This window comes from Pseudonaja textilis, chromosome 1 (assembly GCF_049901715.1).
Source record: "Pseudonaja textilis isolate UNSWEBS1 chromosome 1, rPseTex1.2, whole genome shotgun sequence".
In the NCBI taxonomy this organism is placed as follows: domain Eukaryota; kingdom Metazoa; phylum Chordata; class Lepidosauria; order Squamata; family Elapidae; genus Pseudonaja; species Pseudonaja textilis.
The window spans coordinates 260,996,114-261,018,017 of NC_141990.1; the positions used below are offsets into that span (position 1 = coordinate 260,996,114).

At 36.6% G+C, this 21,904-nt stretch overlaps 1 protein-coding gene across 4 annotated transcripts in view; it reads left to right on the forward strand.

Moving 5' to 3' along the window:
* The window catches only part of CD82 (CD82 molecule), a 71,402-nt gene that overhangs the window by 37,988 nt on the left and 11,510 nt on the right, over positions 1–21,904 (forward strand). For all 4 annotated transcript variants that reach the window (XM_087921398.1, XM_026707433.2, XM_087921397.1 and 1 more), the window contains exons 3-5: positions 15,418–15,490; positions 17,236–17,360; positions 19,357–19,431. In XM_087921398.1, the coding sequence (XP_087777524.1) occupies positions 15,418–15,490; positions 17,236–17,360; positions 19,357–19,431 (273 nt within the window). The remainder of the gene's footprint in view (positions 1–15,417; positions 15,491–17,235; positions 17,361–19,356; positions 19,432–21,904) is intronic.

Here is a 21,904-nt window from a genome sequence, read left to right on the forward strand (position 1 = left end):
AAGCAGAGTGGCTATTTGCAATTGATGGATACAATTTTTGTCAATATGCAGGTTTTCTAAGTGCCATCCAGGAATTTTTGGTATGGCACCTATCATGCCAAAACCACTGGGATCATTATGGCAGGCTTATGCCATAATCTTTCAGTTTTTAGATCTTAATACTTTGTGATCTCCAATTCTTTGCCTTCTATTGTACTATCCTCTGGTATTGCCACATCAATTATCCATAGTTTTTTTTTTTCAGCCACAGTTATATCTGATGCACTATGAACCAAGATTATCGATCTGTATTCAGAAATAGTACAATATTTGTTTTCTACTACTGTTTTCAACTCTTGTGTTCAGTTTTTAATTGCTGGCACAATTAAAAAATTATTAATTAAATTTTCAATTAATTAAATTTTTTTACAGATGTTCCAGGGAATCATTTTGATGACTGTGTTATGTGTTGTTATTTTATAATCAGTTTACGTATATTATTATTATTACCATATTCCGGCTTCAGAAGACTGCTAATCAAATACTACCCACACTGTGGATTTCTAACTTATTTCTACGGTATTTTAGCTAATTAAAAGTTGAGTATATTTTAAAGAAGATTTTATAACCCATGTTTTTTTTCCTGGCTGTTTATAAGAATAAAATGTGTTAAATTAACTTTTAAATGATAATAAAGGCTAAAGATAATAAATAAACGAAGATGCTGGCAAGTCTATTTAGAACCTCCAACTACAGGGAAAATTATTACAGGAAGCTATTTTACTTGTATGTTTTATTTCTAGCTTTATTATTATTTTATTTTTATTTATTTCACCAAGACTAACTCTAGTTATTTTACCTAGATTACACTTTTGCATTTATCATGATAAAATATGGTGAATCACAAACTGGAAATAAACATGAGATGTGAAATATATTTTGTTTCTGATTTGTTGATGTTTTTGCATTAATAGCTGAATTCAGACCTATAAATATTCTGCTAGTTGTTAGGAATAATAAGATATTTTCATTGTTTTTCTCATTGTACACCATATTAGAAAACACCACCATCAAACTATTTTTATTGAGATGAAATGCATACCTCATGTTTCAGAAAGCACCATCATATTGAAGTGGTTACTCTGCTTGTTTCTTTTCATCAGTTCAATCACATCCAACTTTCAGAGACTTCATAGATTATTCTAAATTCTTTCTAATAATTTACAACTTTATTTAATATTTCTAGGTTTAAAGCAGTATTTTGCTTGATAGAAACTCTCAAGAATGTTATTTGCTGATCCTGTTTTGTTTCTTCAACTGTTCCTAGTATAATTGATTTTTCAAAGGAATTCTAATGTATGACATGATCAAAATAAGACAGCCTTAGCTTGGTAATCTTAGCTTCCAGTGATATTTCTGATTCAATGTGATCTTCTTGTTCATCATTTTTGCCGTCCAAGGTATGTAGATAATCATCTCCAAACCCATAATTTGAGGGAGTCTAGGTTTTTTTCCCCCCCACTCTACTTTTCTTATTATCCAAACGGTGTTTTGCAACTGTAGGTAGTGATAGGAAAAAATGATAGAGTTCATTATTCTGCATTTGGTATCAAAATAATGCTTTTTGAAATCATTTCCATGATTGTCATTGCAGCGCTCCCATTGTTTAACTTTGAGGTCTTTGTTTATTCAGTTTTGGTCCTGAGGAAAATAAAATCCTGAACTGATTAATTTTTATCTTCCAGTTATCATCACAACTATATTGTTTTTGATGTTCAGAAGCAATCTTGTCTTTTTAATTTCTGCTTTCACTTTTATACCTTATTCAGTTTTACAGTATAGCAATGTCATCTCGATATCTTAAATGCTTTTATTTCAATTTTCAAGTCATCTAAATTAAAGTTCCTCAAAACTGCCTCAATATATAAATTTAATAGAAAAACTGATAGAATAGTAGAAGTGAATCAGAAGTTTTGGAATGCCCTTTTCTTTTAGGTATTTCCATAATTTTTCATATTTAGTGCAATGAACAGTTTTACCGTAGTCAATGAAAGATAAATATACATAATTTTGAAATTTACATGCATGTTCTGTGAAATCTAATTTTATTATTTTTTCTAGTTTGATGTTAAACTTCTTCATTTAGCTGTTTTGCCTCATCTCTATTGCCCATAATTTTAGCTTTCTTTTTGGTTCAGCGATCTGGATAGTTTCTTTTGCTCACCATTTATTTCCTTGTTTTCAGGTTTTTTATGTGTATATGCAACATGTTTCTGAACTGGTTTATTGAACTGCTTTATTGATGTTTTTCATTTTTTCCTTTCTCTTATCTAATTAAGCAAATTGGTACTGTTCCTTAATTTCAGCTGAACATAATTTGTTTTTTCTTTTTGGTATCATATTTCCTGGGTGTTCAAATCTGAATCTGAAACAGACTTTGGCTACAAATAGTTGTGGTCCAAACCACAGTCTGCAGCAAAAGTAAAGAAATATGTTTTTTCCCCCCACTGTTGGCTGTATAAGATGTAATCGGTTTGGTTGTAGTACAGTCCATTTTGGGATGCCATGTATTCATGTGACATTCATCAATTTTGATGTTGGACTCTTCCATAATGAATACTGTATATATGTTGGCACTTGATGTAGCACTTTATGAATGTCGGCACAGAACTGCTTTATTCCTTCTTCAAATGTATCTTTTGTTCCTGCATAAATGTTGGAAATTGTGACATTTGGCTGTATATCTTGGACAAAAAAACCTGTGATCCATTGGGTCACCCTTTTAGAGATATTTCCTTACTTAAACAAACAAACAGTAGTTGGTGCTGTTTTGGTTTTAAAATTAAAGAAAATGAAACCATCATTTTATTAAAGAAGAAAGATCTGTAACAAGACACAAATATAGATGCTTCTTATTTAACAAAGGATACTTTTGATGACAACAATTGTGATTGATCTGCCACATACAGCTGACTATGCTGGAATACTGGTTTCACCAGATAAATCATTCTCGATGGTTTGTTCTCCCTCTTTATATATAGTGACAGCAAAGCATGAATGAATTCAGAACTGCCCACTGAAGAGGAACATCTTCACCTTCTGATAAATTGAGTGTAATTCTTGGAATCATGACAATGTCATTTTTTGCATGCATCAAAGTTTATCTTTGCTACAATGACATTACTGGGGAGTTCTTCCACAATCATCCCAATTTCAAACTCTTGGAAGATTCCTAATTAAAATTCCTTATTAAAATGGCAAGAGATTCTGTCTTCCATGCTATGGAAAATGAATAGCACTAGCTCCTTCACTGAGCGCATTAAAGGAACAATAATATTTAATCATTCCAGCTAATGCATGTGGATTATTTTTATCCTTATTTCATTGAGGGAACCATTGTAGAGTTCTCTGAAAACAGTTCTACAGGATTGTCAAATGTGGTAGGTGAAATTTACACATTCTTCCATACTTTTTGCTGACAGCACCATATCTTCAGGTAGCCCTATTTAATCATTTTGATTTTTCTGAATTTTGTCTTTTCCAACATCCAGTAAGAACTTGAATATCTTCCTTTTCCCCGATTCTACCACAGGTTTCCCTTCTATTGAAACTTAACAAAAGTCTCCATAAGTATTATTTTTTAATGCCTGAATTCTCCACATCAGCACCATTTCCTTGTTTTACAACTGGTAAACGCTGCTGAAAATTGCAACAGCAAATGGTTAACATTCTTCCAAATTCTCCCAGTCTTCCTTCATTCCCATCTCCTATTAGTCCAAGTGTAGAATCTTGGAGTATTTACATAATACAGTGTTTTTGTAAAAGTGTGGTCCTTCCCTCATATCATTATTCTGTTGCACAGCAACATATTGAAAGAATATTGATTCTGTTTTGGAAGGTGCACTTAAAGATGAACAATGGTTAGTTCCCCTTGTGAATTCGAAATCCAAATATTGCTGCCATGGCTTCAGAGGGCTCACTATATCTACCTATCAAGTACTGTATGATTTTTTCTTCTTTGTTCAGTGCAAAAATTGCCTGATCACTACCTGTGTGGTATACTTGATGACATATTTTATGAATTTGACAGATGAGCATATTTCTACATTGAAATGAAAAGGGATGTCCACCCACTGAGAAAGGTAGGTCATCCCTGTCATCCTGCTTGATGTCCTTCAAATCCTCCCATTTCTGATGACTGTCTGCTACAGAGAAGATATGAATCATCACCATACCTTACATGCTCATTGAATCCTTTGGGGAACCTCTTACTGCATATACCATGTTTTCAACATTCTTAGTTCCTGCTGCAATGTGGACCATGGATCATTATGCTGGATAGAAAAAAGAGAGGAAGGATAAACATTTGCTAGAATTTCCCAATATATTTGTTAGAGTGAGAGTAGCAAAGCTCAGTCTGGCAAGATTCTGTCTATTGTGTAGGCAAACTGAATTCTGGCTGAATTGTTCTGTGTCAGGTGTTCCCAATCCCTGGGCTGTGGCCCACTATCTGGCGGTGACCTGTTTGGAACCAGCTGCATGAGTGGCTGGCCAGTATGTATGCACCTGTGTGCCAGCCTGCTGCTTGCACGGCCTGGTTCCCTTCTCCTCCCACCAGGCTGCCAAGCCATAAAGGTTGGGGACTGCTGTTTTATATCATTCTTGGGCTTAGCTTGACATATGTGATGAGTCAATTCCCTGCTGCTGGGGTCAAGGAGGGATTGCAAGATTGCCTGGAAAACTGCCATGGAATGTTGAAAATGGATATCATGTGAAAGCAACTAATAGCACTGAAGCAGCCATGTCTTCCCCAAATTTCATTCATTCGAGAATCATGGATCCTAGATTTTGAACACATTCTGTAATTTAGCCCATTTGAGGTAGCTTGGTTCAAAACTTGTAGCTATATTTTGCATTGTTCGCCCAGGTAAAGGTCATAATGAGAGTGATGTATAGATAGTGTTATATAGATTCAAAAAGTTATTGTTCTAACTTTTGCTGCTCAGAATTGTTCGATTTATTTGAGTTTTCTTTTGTACTGCCAGTTCCATTCCATTCCTTCTGATGTTGCCATTTCCAGAATAGCATATTGTAAACTTACCTAATCGAATGTAGATATTTTCAGACCCTGATGTTATTAATATCAAAATGCTCCATTCATTTCTTTCTTGCTGATATCCAGGTTCCCACGCTTCATGCTTCATACAATCTATGTTCTAGCCCTGTTTGATTTTTCCCCAGTATGATTTATTTTGCCATAGGCTTCATCCACTGTGACACTCAAGCAGAGATACATGTTCTGCATTATTATTCTTTAGCTTACTTGTACATGCTTACTCTGTGCTGCTCTATAAACCTTATTCTTGATTATGTACAGGTGAAACTCGAAAAATTAGAATATCATGCAAAAGTTCATTTATTTCAGTAATGCAACTTAAAAGGTGAACCTAATATATGAGATAGACTCATTACATGCAAAGCAAGATAGTTCAAGCTGTGATGTGTCATAATTGAGATGATTATGGCTTACAGCTCATGAAAACCCCAAATTCACAATCTCAGAAAATTAGAATATTGTGAAAAGGTTCACTATTCTAGGCCCAAAGTGTCCCACTCTAATCAGCTAATTAAGCCGTAACACCTGCAAAGGGTTCCTGAGCCTTTAAATGGTTTCTCAGTCTGGTTCAGTAGGAATCACAATCATGGGAAAGACTGCTGACCTGACAGTTGTACAGAAAACTATCATTGACACCCTCCATAAGGAGGGAAAGCCTCAAAAGGTAATTGCAAAAGAAGTTGGATGTTCCCAAAGTGCTGTATCAAAGCACATTAATAGAAAGTTATGTGGAAGGGAAAAGTGTGGAAGGAAAAGGTGCACAAGCAGCAGGGATGACCGCAGCCTGGAGAGGATTGTCAGGAAAAGGCCATTCAAAAGTGTTGGGGACTTTCACAAGGAGTGGACTGAGGCTGGAGTCAGTGCATGAAGGGCCACCACACACAGACGGATCCTGGACATGGGCTTCAAATGTTGTATTCCTCTTGTCAAGCCGGTCCTGAACAACAAACGTCAGAAGCGTCTTACCTGGGCTAAAGAAAAACAGAACTGGTTTGTTACTCAGTGGTCCATAGTCCTCTTTTCTGATGAGAGCAACTTTTGCATCTCATTTGGAAACCAAGGGCCCAGAGTCTGGAGGAAGAATGGAGAGTCACACACTGCAAGATGCTTGAAGACCAGTGTGAAGTTTCCACAGTCTCTGTTGATTTGGGGAGCCATGTCATCTGCTGGTGTTGGTCCACTGTGCTTCATTAAGTCCAGAGTCAACGCAGCCATCTACCAGGATATTTTGGAGCATTTCATGCTTCCTTCCACAGACGAGCTGTATGGTGATGCTGACTTCATTTTCCAGCAGGACTTGGCACCTGCCCACACTGTCAAAAGCACCAAAATCTGGTTCAATGACCCTGGATTACTGTGCTTGATTGGCCAGAAAACTCGCCTGACCTGAACCGCATAGAGAATCTATGGGGCATTGCCAAGAGAAAGATGAGAGACATGAGACCGAGCAATGCAGAAGAGCAGAGGGCTGCTATTGAAGCATCCTGGTCTTTCATAACATCTCAGCAGTGCCACAGTCTGATAGCTTCCATGCCATGCCGCATTGAGGCAGTAATTGCTGCAAAAGGGGCCCAAACCAAGTACTGAGTACATCTGCATGCTTATACTTTTTAGAGGTCCGATATTGTTCTATGTACAATCCTTGTTTTATTGATTGCATGTAATATTCTAATTTTCTGAGATTGTGGATTTGGGGTTTTCATGAGCTGTAAGCCATAATCATCACAATTATGACAAATCACGGCTTGAACTATCTTGCTTTGCATGTAATGAGTCTATCTCATATATTAGTTTCACCTTTTAAGTTGCATTATTGAAATAAATGAACTTTTGCACGATATTCTAATTTTTTTGAGTTTCACCTGTAGATTAATGGGGGATGGAAGTAAGGGTCCTTATACCATAAATCTCCACTAATCTATTCAAAGGCCTAGCCATTATCTGTTGAAATCCAGCCATAAAATGTGCTAACATTACTAGACAGTATAATCCCAGGTGAAAGAAGAGCTATCCCAAGTTTAACAGTCTGTTGGGTTTTTCCCACACTTTAAGGCAGGGGTGGGCAAACTTTTTGGCTCGGGGGCCTCATTGACTTTTAAAATTTGACAGACGGGCCGCCACCTGGTGTCGAAATGCCTGTCATTGCAAGTCAAAATCAAATGAATGCAATCATTCAATCATTCACATCAAACCTTAATTCTGTACCAATCTTTGTCGGGCCGGATTAAAAAGACCAATGGCCGGATGTGGCCCCCGGGCTGTAGTTTGCCCACCCCTGCTTTAAGGAGTACCTAATCTTGACATCTTTTTTTTTCAAACATATAGATGTCCTTTCATCTTTTTTCCCCTTTGACAGTCATTATTTAAGGGATCTAATTGTTTGACTGCACTTATCATTTACCCTGATTATCTGTTTTCCCACCAGCAGCATAAATGTTAACACAACAGCATGGCAAGTGCTGTATTTGAGTTACTAAATAACCTTTTGATCTCTCTGCAGTATGATTTGCTAAGCATTTGATTCTTGCTTTTCTTTAAATATTGTTGAATTCAATCCAGTAACTTTAATTTTTTACATAACAAAATTAAAGCAAATAAAGAATTCATATTTCTAACAAGGTTTTGTGAACATCTTATTCAAAGGTCCCTAAAAATTAGGTATTTCAATAGGATCATTCAATATTCGCTAATATATTCAAATGTTAATCTCTCATTTTTGGAAAGCCGAGAATGGCAGTATAATTGTCATCAGTTGCCTTTAAGACATTATTTTGAAGTGCCATGTTTGTTAGTTAATTGTATTTATAATGACTAGTGAGCCATATGTTCCATTTCAAAATAATACGTGATGAAATGTTTGATAGTAGGATCAAAACTCTAGGCAATATGACCTATTTTCCAACAACTATTTCTCAGTAAAAAAAAAAATTCAGTTGCCTTTCGTGGACATTCTGATTCATCTTTCTCTTGCAGTTTATTCTTCTAAGTAAAGATTTCTCAGGTTTGGCAACATCTACGTGTTTTGATTTTAACTCGCAGAGTTCCTGAGCAATGATGATGCCAACTGGGATATTCTAGAAGTTGAAGTCCATGTGTCTGGAAATTGCCAAGCTTGGGGAACATTATTTGCAGTCAGTGTAGTTTCAGATACTGGGAAAGCTTGAAAGGGCTGTAAAATGTTTATATGACCAGAAATGGAAAAAAGCCTTAACTCCTACAGTGAAGTGGATTGAAAAGATAATGCTATTAGTAGGGATGGTGAACTTGACTGGACTAATTAGGGACAAGAATGTAAATAATTTTGTGGTTACTTGGAAGAACTTCTGGGCTTTCTGCATGAAAGAAGGGGAAAGGAAGTTTTGAGAATTAAATGGGTTACCACTATAGAAATGGCTAATATATATTATTTGGTATAACTAAAATGTTGATACTTTATTATGCATCTAACTGCATCAGAAAAAGTTATTGATTTTTGTTTCTTTCTTCCCTCACTCTGTCTCCTATCCTCTTCTCTTCCCCCCTTTTCCATTGTTTTTATTTTTATTTTTTTATTTTATATTAAGAAAAGCTTTTAATAAAAATATATTCTTTGACATCCTTCAAAGAAGGATTATTACTTAAACGGATCTTAACAGTGGCTTAACATTACAAGAAATGCCTAAAAAATAATGTAAAATGGTAGAAATCATAACATTTTTTAAAAATTATATGACCACCCAATTCCCAGTGATGAATAGAGGGACATAGCAAAATGAAAAATCAAGTGAGATTCAGATGCCATTTGGAGCTAGAGCACTTTTGTTGCAGAAGATGTTTGTGGTATTGAGATTTCACTTGCAGTATTGCTTTGAGATTTGAGCCTTTTCATCCTTGTAATTGTACATCCCTTTTATAGGCTTAGTGCTGACCCACAACGCCACTAAATCGCTAGGTAAAATGAGAGGTTTGCTTTCTCAAGTTGTGGATAACCTCCTTCTGCCACTTTCTAACTCTAGGCTGTGTAGAGCTTGCCTACAATATAACTTGCCCAGATAGTGCATCTGGCACACATCTGGAGCTGCTTTTCAATTTGCTTTCTGCACTATTTCCCCACTCCCCTCTTTTTGCCGTATGCTTTGTTGTTTTTAACTTTTGAGCAATCAGCATTCCATTTAAGGCTGCCAAGGACCAAAGGTCATTTATACATGGTTTTAGCATACAAAAGAAAACGCTCTTTAAAAAGAAATTGTTACAAGGGGATAGGACTGAATTTGTATCAGTAGGCGAAGTAAAATTCATTGCATACCCATTTGAACTTGTCCTCAGACTAATGGACGACACAGCTAATTCCTGTATATACCAAGCCTGTGTTCAGAAGCTCTTTAACAGAGTATCCATTGTATTTATGTTTGCTTTCAAAGGATCATAATGCTTAGTTTGGAGAGTGTATGTAATTACTGAGTCTTTTTTTTTCTGTAGACTAGTCTGAGCTCAGGATACGAATACTGTTCTTATATCTTAAACATCTTCTAGTGTTGTTGGAATTTAATGCAACGCTAATAAACTGTGGCAATGGAAGATATAAGAATTAAAGCAAATCTGCAGCCGAAAATTATCTATACAATTACTGGATATTATGGATATTAAGTCAGGGACCAGTTGGGTGATGTTAGGTTAAGGTGTAGCCTCCTTGAATAACCTAGCTGGAGATAAAAATTGTGATGCAAAAGAAAATAAATATTTAGTAAAATAATATTTAGTTAGGTCATCTCTCATGAAAAACATGCTTCTTTCTCCCTAGTTCATCATTATCCATAGGATAATTATCCATTATCCCTAGTTCATCATTATCCATAGGATAATTATCCATTATCCCTAGTTCATCATTATCCGTAGGGTGTATGGCAGGGAAATGACATATACTGTGTTTAAGATACATACCTTAAATTAAATGTTACTGTAGGAAATAGGACATGGAGGTTGGGATGGCACATACATTTCCTTGTAGGGTGTGTGGGACAAAACCAGCAAGTTATTTTCAGCATCCTATTTTGATTACCAGCAAGACAGGTAATTCAGGTTTACTTGATGTTTAAAAATGTTTTGAATGTTGATGCTTCAGGTGGCACATGATACCAGTCTCTGTGGCAACTTTTTCATGGCAAACAGCAAACGGTGAAAGGCACTTCAAGGAACTTAAACTGAATGATTGAGAAGAAGAAGCTGTCAATCTACAATGGTCTACAGAAGAGCATTGTCTTCTGATAATCCCTGTTTGAGGCTGGATCACCGCAGCACTTCAGCGAAGTAGATATTTTCAGTCTCTCCCTCCCAGCTTTCCCTTCCCTTTGACTCTAGTTAGTGAAGCCAAGTATGTTCTTGGAGCTCTGTTGAGATGGCTCTGAACTGACAGGAGGTGGATGAAAGCTGTGTGATTGAATAACTCCAGAGCTGAGCAGCAAAGTATTTTCCCACAGCACGCACAGAAAGAAGTGGGAAGTCTCTTGAGGGCTGGCTGAGGAGGGAAACAAGTAGCAGAGAGGAAGAAGCCCAAGGAGAATAGACGACTGGAATTCTTTCCATTAAGACATTCCACTGGTTAGACTATAGGAAGAAGCTGGTTTCCGGGGTTCTTCTCTTTGGCTCCTATCATGGCTCTACCATTTGCCTTAAGATTTGGAAATCTGGGCTTTCATCCCATTTTAAGGCATGGCAGCCTAGAGGAATCTGAATCAGAATCTTGTGGGTAATGAATGATGAATTAATAAACAAGCTAGACTTTTATTTGTGTGACACCTTAATAGGACAATGTTTTATTTTCTCAGTGATGAGATTTTATTGAGTTCACAGGCAAGTGTGCAGAGGATTTATTTTTTCATCCGATGATGATCAAAGAGGTATCTATGTGAACTACTCTTTATTACTGCTGGTACAAACAATTTGAGATGATAGCCCTATCTTGGAATTTGTAATGCTTATGGTGTAAGAAGCCCCTCCTGATGCATTATACACATAACTGCTATCCATTGCAGAAGGGTTAAGAGGAAATCTACTAGATCAGATGGATTCATCACTAGTGAGTTTCAGTGTTGGGTTTTGGAAACCACACCTTGTCTACTGGTCATTATGTTGCAGCTAAGCTATGATCATTTACTCAGCCTATTGCTTTTTGAGTTAGTGTGTCCTCAAGGCTACCCAAGACATAGTTATAATCAAAAACTTGTTTCACATAATCTGGTATAATGGATATTATCTATCCGTAATTCTGGAGATATGAGTCATGAGCAATTACGTTTATAAAAAGCCTCTTGACCGTTTAGCTTTTAAACTGAAAGCTGCAGGGCTGGCTAGCAGTCTCAGCTGTACACATGAAGCATTCTGCACATGTCCCAAAGTACAGTTTATATTATCTGGAGTAGCATATGGGCACAGGGAACAGACTCTGGGGGACTTGCCAGAATGTTATTTATGAATGTGTAACTTATTTCACTCAACAGTATTGCAAGTAGTGTACAAACACAACCTTGGCAACCAAAGCAATAACAGCATCCAAGTCATTTCAGAACCACAGCTGGAAAGATCTTAGTCTCTGCATTTTAAAGTGTTGTTGGCACATTGCAATATTAAAAGAAGATTGCTGTTCATATTTCACATAGTGTTTCTTGGATAACTATACCTAGGCTGCAAAAATTTTTACAGTCAGTAAATCCTACGAACAAGATAAAGAAATGTCTCTTTGCTGTCATGTAATAGTCATCTAGATTTTTGTAATCCAAATATAATAGCTCTACTTTGCCACACAGTGAATCAGTGTATTCAACTGCCCTTGTGTTTTCTTTTTCTCTCTATTGCTGTTAGTGTTCTAGTTCATAAGCTTTTGCTGAACACGATACTGTGTTTCATTAAAGGAACAACACTTCTTGTAATTGTTCTGCCCATTGCAAAATTAAAGCTGTTCTATTTCTCTCAATTCATTATGAGTAGGTATGAGGGGTTTTTTTAAAGGTTTTTCTTAAGTCATGAAATTGTCCCACTACATATATCATTGCAGGCATATTTACATATTTAAATTCTGGTACATCTTTTTTTATGCTACTCTTTTTTGCTCAGAAATTTGTTGTTCTTTCCAGAGAGGAAACATTCCTACCCAGCTGTTAAAAAAACAACAACCCTCTGCTATAATTTAATTAGTCACCTATTTTCCTTTGTAAAATGCATTAGTCATGTATTTTTCTCAAATCCTGAATAATTGCCATGATGTGGTCAAAATTGTATGATGAAGGCACAGGATAGAGGCACCTCAAATTTTGCATTAACATTCTTTATGGGAAAAATGAGGGTGGGTGGACAGTATGAGGGCTAGGAGAGGTAAATAGAAAATCTGGATGGACCAAAAGAGAGAAGCTGGTAGCTTTTAAGATTGCAGACCACAACATTGTGTTGATGGTCCAATTTATACAGGTAGTCTTCAACTTACGACCACAACGGAGCCCAGAATTTATGTTGCTAAGTGAGAAATTTGTAATGTGAGTTTTGTCCCATTTTACAACTTTTCTTGCCACATTTGTTAAGTGCAGTGATTAAATTTGTAACACGGTTGTTAAGTGAATCTGGCTTCCCCATTGACTTCGCTTATCAGAAGGTCACAAAAGTTGGTCACATGCAGAGGTGGTATTCAGTGGGTTCTGACCAGTTCTGGAGAACCAGTAGCGGAAATTTGAGTAGTTCGGAGAACCGGCAAGTGGAGACCTCTCTGACTGGAGATTTTACAGTATCCTTCCCCTGCCATGCCCACCAAGCCACGCCCACAGAACTGGTAGTAAAAAAAATTGAATCCCACCACTGATCACATGACCCTGGGACATAGCAACCATCATACATATGAACTAGTTGTCAAGCATCCAAATGTAACTCTTGTGACCATGTGGATGCTGCAATGGCCATCAGTGTGAAAAGTGGTCGTAAGTCACTTTTGTAACTTTGAATGGTCACTAAATGAAGTCAAGGATCACCAAGGAGGACATTGTGCATTTGGCTTTCTTTCTCTTGCTTGGCAACAAACAGCCTTCTAGGGGTATAATATAGCAGGGGTTCTCACTTGTGTTCAAAACGGTTAATTTAGTTACTGCTCCAGGATTGTAACTCAAATGACCATAACTGCAGTATCATGTTATGTGGGCAAGTCTTCTAACCGTGAAAAATTCCTCATTTGGAATTTTACATTTCCCAGAGTGGAATCTCCTTATCATGGGAATAAGGAAGGAGAATTTGAGAATTTGAGGTTGGAGGGAGGAAAAAGGATCAGGGTACACTTTTCTTTTGGTTTCTGTTAAGATGAATCCTTTCTGATGTCTTGTGGAATGCAACATTGTGCTATTCATTCTGTTAAACACAATATACTTTTTTTTTCTTTACTGTTCGTCCTAGGAAACAATTTACAAAATCCTGATGCTTTTATTTAATCACAAAATAAACCCTGAAATACAATTTAACAGTTGTCAGTTTTAACATTATTCAATTTCATCCCCTATACAGAGGAGCTGTAATACAAAGAAATCTTGAGTTTTATTTTCTAGTGATGGAATTGGGATTCCTCCATTGTTGAGGTCTTTATTGTCCTGCAGCTGAACTCTGTTTTAACATGGAAGTCTACAGAATGGTCCAGATTTATTTATCCATCCCCAGGAATGTTTTGCGATTAGCTGAGTAAAAATGGGTTAGAGCGGCATAATAATTGCTGCCCTGTTCTCAACTGTGTGCTGATGGCAACTTATGATGATGGGTGGAGTTTGCCAGCTGGCAGCCATTTACAGCACACTGCTGCACTGCAGTGTGTTTGCAACCTGCTTGCCAAGATGTGGCACTGTGCCACCGGATTTACTGCTGGTATGACTGTTGTATGATTTGTAGCCTCATTGAATTTGTTTGGTAGGCAAATATTTAGCATAAATATCCTTTGTAAGGGACTGCAGAGTTGCTTCCTGTTTCTATACAATTATACATGTTTAGTTGTCCTTTAGCTGTTTCCTTGTATTCTTATCATTCATACAAAGGGTGTAACTCATTGTGTACTTTATTATAAGTATAGTAATCGGTCTGAGTTTAATGACATGCTAGAAAGAGAAGGGATGTTTGAGAACTTATGGAATGTTGCTAAGCCTATGCACATAGCTGTCATCTAATTCTTCTGCCTTAAAAGTAGAGGTGCACAGCAAATTATAAACTTGAATGTCTATGGAGATTTTCAGTCATCCAGGTCATGGTCATCCCAAAGGTGCATTTTTCAAGAGGCAACTGGACTTTCTGGTTTTTCTTTGAAGACGTTTTGCTTCTCATCCAAGAAGCTTCTTCAGTTCTGACTGGATGGTGGGGAATGGAAGGATTTATATTCTTTGCAGGCAGTTGGTCATTTGAATTCTTTTAAACTTGAAATTAGTTCTCACTGAATATTTGAGTTTGTACCTGTTCAGGAAGGTTTGCATGGTGGATTGGTTACCCATGTAGAAAATTAAAGCACACTTCTCCATTCATTTAAAATCTAAGAATTCTAAAAAAAAGATCTCATTTGAAAAGAAAATGTGATGATCTCAGCAATTAGTTTATACTTCTGTTTAGGTATGTCACTCTTTAACTGAAACAGGGAGCTTCACTGGCTGTAAAGGCTGAATGGAACTGTAAGCTACCTTTGTTGAATTGCACATCATAAATAGGGATTTTCCTGAGTGCCCAGAGACATTTGTATGATTCTAGAAGCCCCAAAATGGGGTGGGGGTGGGTGGAAAGAGAGAAGAACTGTGATATGAAAATAGAAAAATGGCAGTCATTGTTTGTTTCCCCAATTTTTAATGTTATGTTAAAGAGAATGCTTGTCCTAATGAGAAAATTGGAAGAGTTCTGGCAAAGCTGTAAGTTAGAGATTCTCTGGTTGAGTAAGTACCAAGTCAGTGCTAATTCTTATTTTTAGCTATGTCTGTGCGTCATCTCTCTGATACTCAAGACATGACTGGGTTCAATATATTTGTCACATGTATTGGAAAGACTAAATAGATTTTCCCCCTCCTTAAAAAAACATCATGTTTTCATAGTCACCATCTGTCTTTTACTGCTGGAAATGTTTCACCCTGACCCGTTATAGAAATAATTTTGATAAAGGCATGAATTTAAAAAAAGTATGACTTATTGTAGTTTGTAACCCTATTTCCATTTTCCCCATAGTTCAAAGTTTAGGTTTTGTTTCTGTGAGCTGTTTTGGATGCACTTATCATTAAAACTGTTATGCAAATTCATGAAACAAAATTTAAGATTTATATGATCTTTTTAAGTAACTGAATTTTCTTTTCCAGATCCTGGGTGCTGTCATCCTAGGTTTTGGAATATGGATTTTGGTGGACACAACAAGCTTCATTTCAGTTCTACGTAAGACAATTTTAAATTTTCCTATTGATTTATGTATAGTTTTCTTGCCTTTGAAAATAAATTCCAACAGGAAACACTGTACATCTGAAGACCTTAGTCCAAAGCAGTCCATCTTTAGACCTTAGTCCAAAGCAGGGATGGCTTCCTTGTAGATTTAGAAAAAGCTAATCAGCTGAGACTACATCAGGTCAGACCAAGGGCATTATCCTTGTAAAATTATTTTCATGATAATTTTTACCCCTTTTAGCAGAAATGTGAGGGTAGTTTTCAGAAGTTGGCAGATTTCATAATGATTTAAAAAAAAGATACTTTCCTGTTAACAGTATGTGCTATTTCTGCTTTCTGTATTTACATTTCTAACTATTCTTAGCTGGATCACTTCTGCAATGTTATCTATAAAGAAGAATTAGCCGGACACAAAAATGGCAAGTTGAATGAAGCCATGTCTCCTTCCCATCTCCCTTTAATACTCATCTACAGTTTTAAACAGTAAAATAAGAATTAGAACATGTTCTGGTTTTGTCTTATGATCTGTAAACCAAATGTTTATAATACTATAGGCTAGGTGAATCAAAGTAATTCAGTTATTGCTACTGTGTTCTTGGAGCCTTTAATATGCAAGCACCCTTTAAAAAAAGTTTTCTTCTTCTATCTTGTAATCACATTGTGCATGCAGAGATTCCTGTTTCCTTCCCAGAGATTTCCAGATGGACTCTTTTTTTCAATTCTCTTGTTTCCTCCTCCCCCTTTTCCCTGGTAACCTTAACAGAGAGTTTGGGAAGGAACTTGACACAGCAGGGCATTCCATTCTATTGCCAAAAAGGCCTCCCTCTTGTGCTAGTCTGGAATTTTTCCCAGAAAAAAAAAAGTAGAGGAAAAATTGTGCAAGAGAGAATAGAAATTTGTAGCCTTATGCCAGCAAAGTCTGGGAAATTTTTCTCAACAAACCAAAAAGTGCTACAGATCAAGAGCCCAGCTGAGGCACTGACTTTCTGCAAGGATGGTCTAAAAAGCTCTGCTTAGGCCACTTTGTTAAAAAGACAGCACCATTTGATGGGACAGGCTTGTCAAAGTATGTAGAATTTCCAACTGGGTACTGCTCTGAAGTTGAACATCTTAAAAACAGAACATTGCTGAATATTTCACATGTGCTTTAAGTCAAAGGTGGATTATGTGGTATTCCTACCAATTTTTGAACTGGATATTATATCAACCCCAGCTAGCATGATTAGTGCTAGGGGATACAAAAGTGGTCATCCAAACGTAAGTCAATAAGAATTGATCATTATGTGAAATCTGGAAAAGACATGCTAACTTCCAACCATGGCTAATAATCCTTTCCTGTTTTATTAACATCTCAGAAGCACTAACCAGTATTCCTAAGTCAGCTAGTATAAGCAAACCTACCAATTAGGACTTACATTTTCACTTCCCTGAACACTAGAATGCATTTTCAATTTCTTCACATCCTTCTGGGTCAATTCCTTCCCCTTCCTCTGGACCATTCTTTTAAAATACAGCTATGTGTTCATTTCCTCACAATCACATGACCAATAAGTGAGTGCTCAGTTTCCAGTGCAATGCATGTAATAGGATTTAGCTGTTCGTTGTCCAGTGTTTTGATTTCTTGGCTAGAGAACTTAAAGCAGAGTGCTTTATCTCTCTTGAACAATTATCTTGCTTTGCTGGAACATAATAAATGTGCATCTGTTATATGTAGTTTTTTCCCCCTTGGGTTTCCACAGAGACCTCATCATCAACTTCAAAAGTTGGAGCATACATTCTTACTGCAGTAGGAGCTCTCACCATGTTAATGGGGTTCCTGGGCTGTGTTGGAGCGGTCAATGAGATTCGCTGCCTCTTGGGACTGGTAAGCAGTACATGTAGATGCCGGTAAAGTCTTTCTGGCTTTGAGCTACAAGTCACAAGTGATAGAGAAGCATCTAGAAAGCACAGAATATATGCAAAAAATTGCCATATCTGTGGCATCTCGGTATACAGTATATCTTTGGAAGTTGTTACAGAAGGAGCCCATTCTGTGGTTGCAACCTGATTGTGGAATACTACACTTACAGTCCTTTGGAGGTCCAATTTGCAAACTGGCTGATTTTGATGTTGCTGTTTTGTTTTTTAATGAATTCTTATAGATTCATTAGGTTTTGCATATTTGTAATTACCATCTTTAGTTTTAAAGAAGGTGATAAAACAGTATGTTTCCCACATTCTTTCCAAAATTGCCAGTATTGCCCTGTAAGGAGGGATCTTACAGTAGAGGCAGAAGGCTGCAATCCCACCCCAGAATGTCTTCTCTCTACCAGCAACTTCTCTTCCTCGGGAGAAAGACTGAAAGTCTTCAGGGAGGATGGAAAAGATCCATAGAGACTCTGGCACTATTTCAGACCTGTTCAGATACCTTGTCTAAACCTGTGCCAGGTTTCCATTAAAGCACCTCATGGAAGCAAGCTTAGCAAATTCTGTTAGCTTATTGTGCTCTGACAGGCAGAAAATGGAAATAAATCTCTTTCTGATACATCAGCAGATACTCACTGGGCTCCTGGCAAGAAAGCATTCTGGCTTCGTAGCTGAAGCTTCCTATTACATCTGGTTGTACTGTCTTCCATAGGACCCCCCCCCCCTCCTCCCGTCCCCTTGAAGAACTCCACCTGTGAAGTAGTACAGATAGTCCTTGACTTACGACCACAATTAAGCCCATCATTTCTGTTGCTAAGCAAAATAGTGATTAAGGGAGTTTTGCTCCATTTTACAGCCTTTCTTGTCACCGTTGTCACTGCAGTTGTTATGTTAGTAACACAACTGATAAATGAATCTGGCTTCCACATTTATTTTGCTTGTGAGAAGGTCACAAAAGGTGATCACATGACCCCAGGACACTGCAGCTGTCATAAATTTGAGTCGGTTGCCAAGCATCTGAATTTTATTCAGGTAACTGTAGGTAAGTTAAATGGTTGTAAGTTTAGTTTAGTTTAGTCATTGCACCTCGTACAACGAAATCAAACACCATCTTCTGGGCACATCATGACCATGAAAATAAACACAATCACACATCCTTTACACTCCACACATTGAACCGAAAACCCGCAACACCACACCAACACTACTATACAGTAGAATTCAAAAGAGCTACTGCTCTGGGATAGAAGCTGTTTTTCAGCCTATTTGTGCTTGTTTTTATTATTCTGTACCGTCTGCCAGATGGTAATCATTCAAAAAAAGGGTTCCCAGGATGAGATGGATCTTTGAGAATGTTTTGAACTTTCTTAAGGCAGCGGGAGCTATAAAGCTCTTCCAAAGAGGGGAGAGGGCAACCAGTGCTCTTCTGGCCAATGACGTTAACCCTCTGGAGTGCTTTCCTATCTGCCACTCTGCAATTGGCAAAGCATACAGAGATGCAGTACGTTAGAATACTCTCTATGGTGCAGCAGTAGAAGGTCACCAGCAATTTTTCATTCAGTTGTTGTTTTCTGAGAAGTCTCAGATAGTATAATCTCTACTGGGCCCTTTTGACCAGTGCTGCAATGTGGGCACCCCAGTTCAGGTCCTCTTTTAGGGTAACACCCAGAAACTTAAAACTGGCCACTTGCTCCACTCGGTCTCCATTGATAAGCAAGGGCTGGATGTCTGATCTGTTCCTTTTATAGTCCACTATAAGCTCCTTGGTCTTATTGGTGTTGAGGACCAAGTTATCGTCTCCACACCGCAAGGGTGGAAAACGGTCATAAGTCACTTTTTTTCAATGCAGTTGTAACTTTGAACGGTCACTAAACTAACTGTTGTAAGTTGAGGACTATCTATATACCAAGTACTAATGTCACAAATGTGAGAAAAACTTTTCATTTGTTTTGCAGTATTTTACTTGCCTATTGCTGATTCTCATAGCCCAAATAGCTGCCGGCCTGCTGATCTATTTCCAGAGGAATGCAGTAAGTGACAATTTTGTTTCCCAATTTCTTTCCTTGCTGAAGTTGTGTTGTTCTGATTCTTCTGCATTTCCAAGTAATGTCTTAAAAACAAGATTTAGACATGCAGTTTTTCAGCAAATATCACTATAAAGTCATTGTTTTTTTAAAAAGCACTCTTTAACTCTTCCAATCTGACATTCTTCATTTGGGTTGGAGTTATTACTGTTCGTTGTATTTGCATGAAGTGATAAAAATAAAACTGGTGTTTGTGTGTTCCTGATTAGATAGAAAAATGATATATGTGACTTGATAATCTGGTACTTTCTGTTACAAAATTTACAACAGCAAGAATCACAGAACTATAAATATTAGGTGTGAGTTAACTAAAACTAATTTTTTTGGTTGGTTTTTTTTTTACATTTTTGAATTTCTTAATATGTACTTAGGAAAATATTTAAGAAAAAAAAAGCATGTAACTTTATTTAGGGGATTTTGAATTCCTGTTTTCAAAACAGCTTACTGTCATTCTTAAAACCAGGAACTAAGACCAAAAATTAAGCAGCAAATAATAGAAAGAAAAAAGAAAGAAAAAGCAGTGTAGACACCAACTAACTGTAAATATTTTATAGAATTTAAGGAGAGTTTTTTCAATAGCTAATTTTTGTTAATCACCTAGAATTTAACAATGATTAATTGCTCAAAGCCTTCTTTGCTTAAAAGATATATTAATAAACTGGGAAACAATGAATAACTAGTTTCTTGCTTGTTATATACAGTTGCACTGGACAAAAAATCTGGATAAATGTGAATAGAAATACTCGGCCTACTTTTACTATTTATTACATGGTTTTCCATTAAAAGTAATGCAAGTTCAATTGAACAAGACTGTGAAATTATACAAAATTCAAATTTAAAATTCAAAACAGTTCAGTATTGGTTCAGAAAACCACTACAGTAAATATATCCTGAGAATTTTGGGTAAGAAATGAAGCAACAACAAAAGTTTAACTTGCCCAAAAAAGTAGGTTTCTAGAAGAAGTAAAAGTGGACAAAATCCACTACAGGAATGAATAAATAAAAAATAGAATCTGAAGGCTTGAAATATGTGTATAAAGCATTCAGAGTACTTTTCTCTCTTGTAATATGCTTCTTTCCACTATCCCACTTCTTAGAAAGAACCTCTAATTTTTGGTTTATAATCTTAGTAATCTCTGTACCCATATTTGCTATTTTGAGATGTTACATATGGCTTGTGTAGAATTTCAATGTTCAAACAAGAAAAGAAATCAATTTTGCCTTTAATGTCCAGAGACAACAAAAAACCAGTTAAAATGGCAACCCAATTTTAGTCATTTACTCATCTGCAAAACTATCAGATTCTTGAATGTTGAGTTTACATTTTAATGTAAACTTAATTTGCACTTTGCAAACCATGAGAGGAAATAACAGTATATTTCAATAGTTATACTTCTTTGAATGTTGTGCTGCAACCTCTAATAAAAAAAGAAATTAAAATATTAATCTGTAAAGCATACTAAAATCTGAGTAAAAACTGCTCTGATGCCAAATTACATATCAATTTTTGTTTAAAAATGTACTAATTTTTCTCCAACCTTTTTTGCAAGTTGTGTTATGGAGATAATAACAGAACCTAAGAGTAGTCAAGCTGAAGTTAGTTTAAATTAAATTTAAATTTAGTTTAAATTAAAGACAATCGTATATTTTTAGATCCCCTTCCCCTCAATATCTTGACTTACAGAAGAGAACAATGTGGCAGTGCAGAGTAGTGAATTTATGTGTGTAGTCTAGTCAGGAGAACTTTTAATAATGCGTAATATTGGAAAAAGTGAGCGATAGTTGGGAAATTCTACTTGTGGAATCTGGGAGGTTTTGCACAAATTTGTTCCTGGCAATAGATTGTAAGTGCTTCTGTCACTCATTTCTCCCCCCTCCCTTTTTCCCCCCTTCCATCAAGGTTTTGGTTTTAGTATATGTGTAGTAAAGATGGAAGGCTACATATGTTTCTTCAGGCTTCCTTTAATAACAGGAATTGATGAAGCCTTGTTTTTCTTCTTCTTTTGCTTATTGTGGGGAAACCTCTGAGGAAACTAAATGTAGATTCTGTTGGCAGGAGAGGTTTAGAATACCAGACTGTGTTCTCCTTCCCAGTATTCTAGATTATGAAAGTTGACTAAGTTTCTACTATAATGTGATAGCTGGGTGTGAAAGCAGCCAGCTGTCCTGTCTTACACTGGGTTGACTCATATTCCATATTTCAGCATTTAGGCTGGAAGAATTTGCTAAATTCCATATATTGTTTCTTCATTTTCATTCAGAAACATAGAGGCATTCCCCCCCCCGCCCCCCAATAATGCTTGCTTTAAAACTTCATGAGTCTGCTTAGAGCTTATTTATGAATTAAGCTGAATGAATTATAAGATTCATTGGTGGATCCCTATTAATCTTTAAACTATCTTTGAATTAAGTTTTCTCC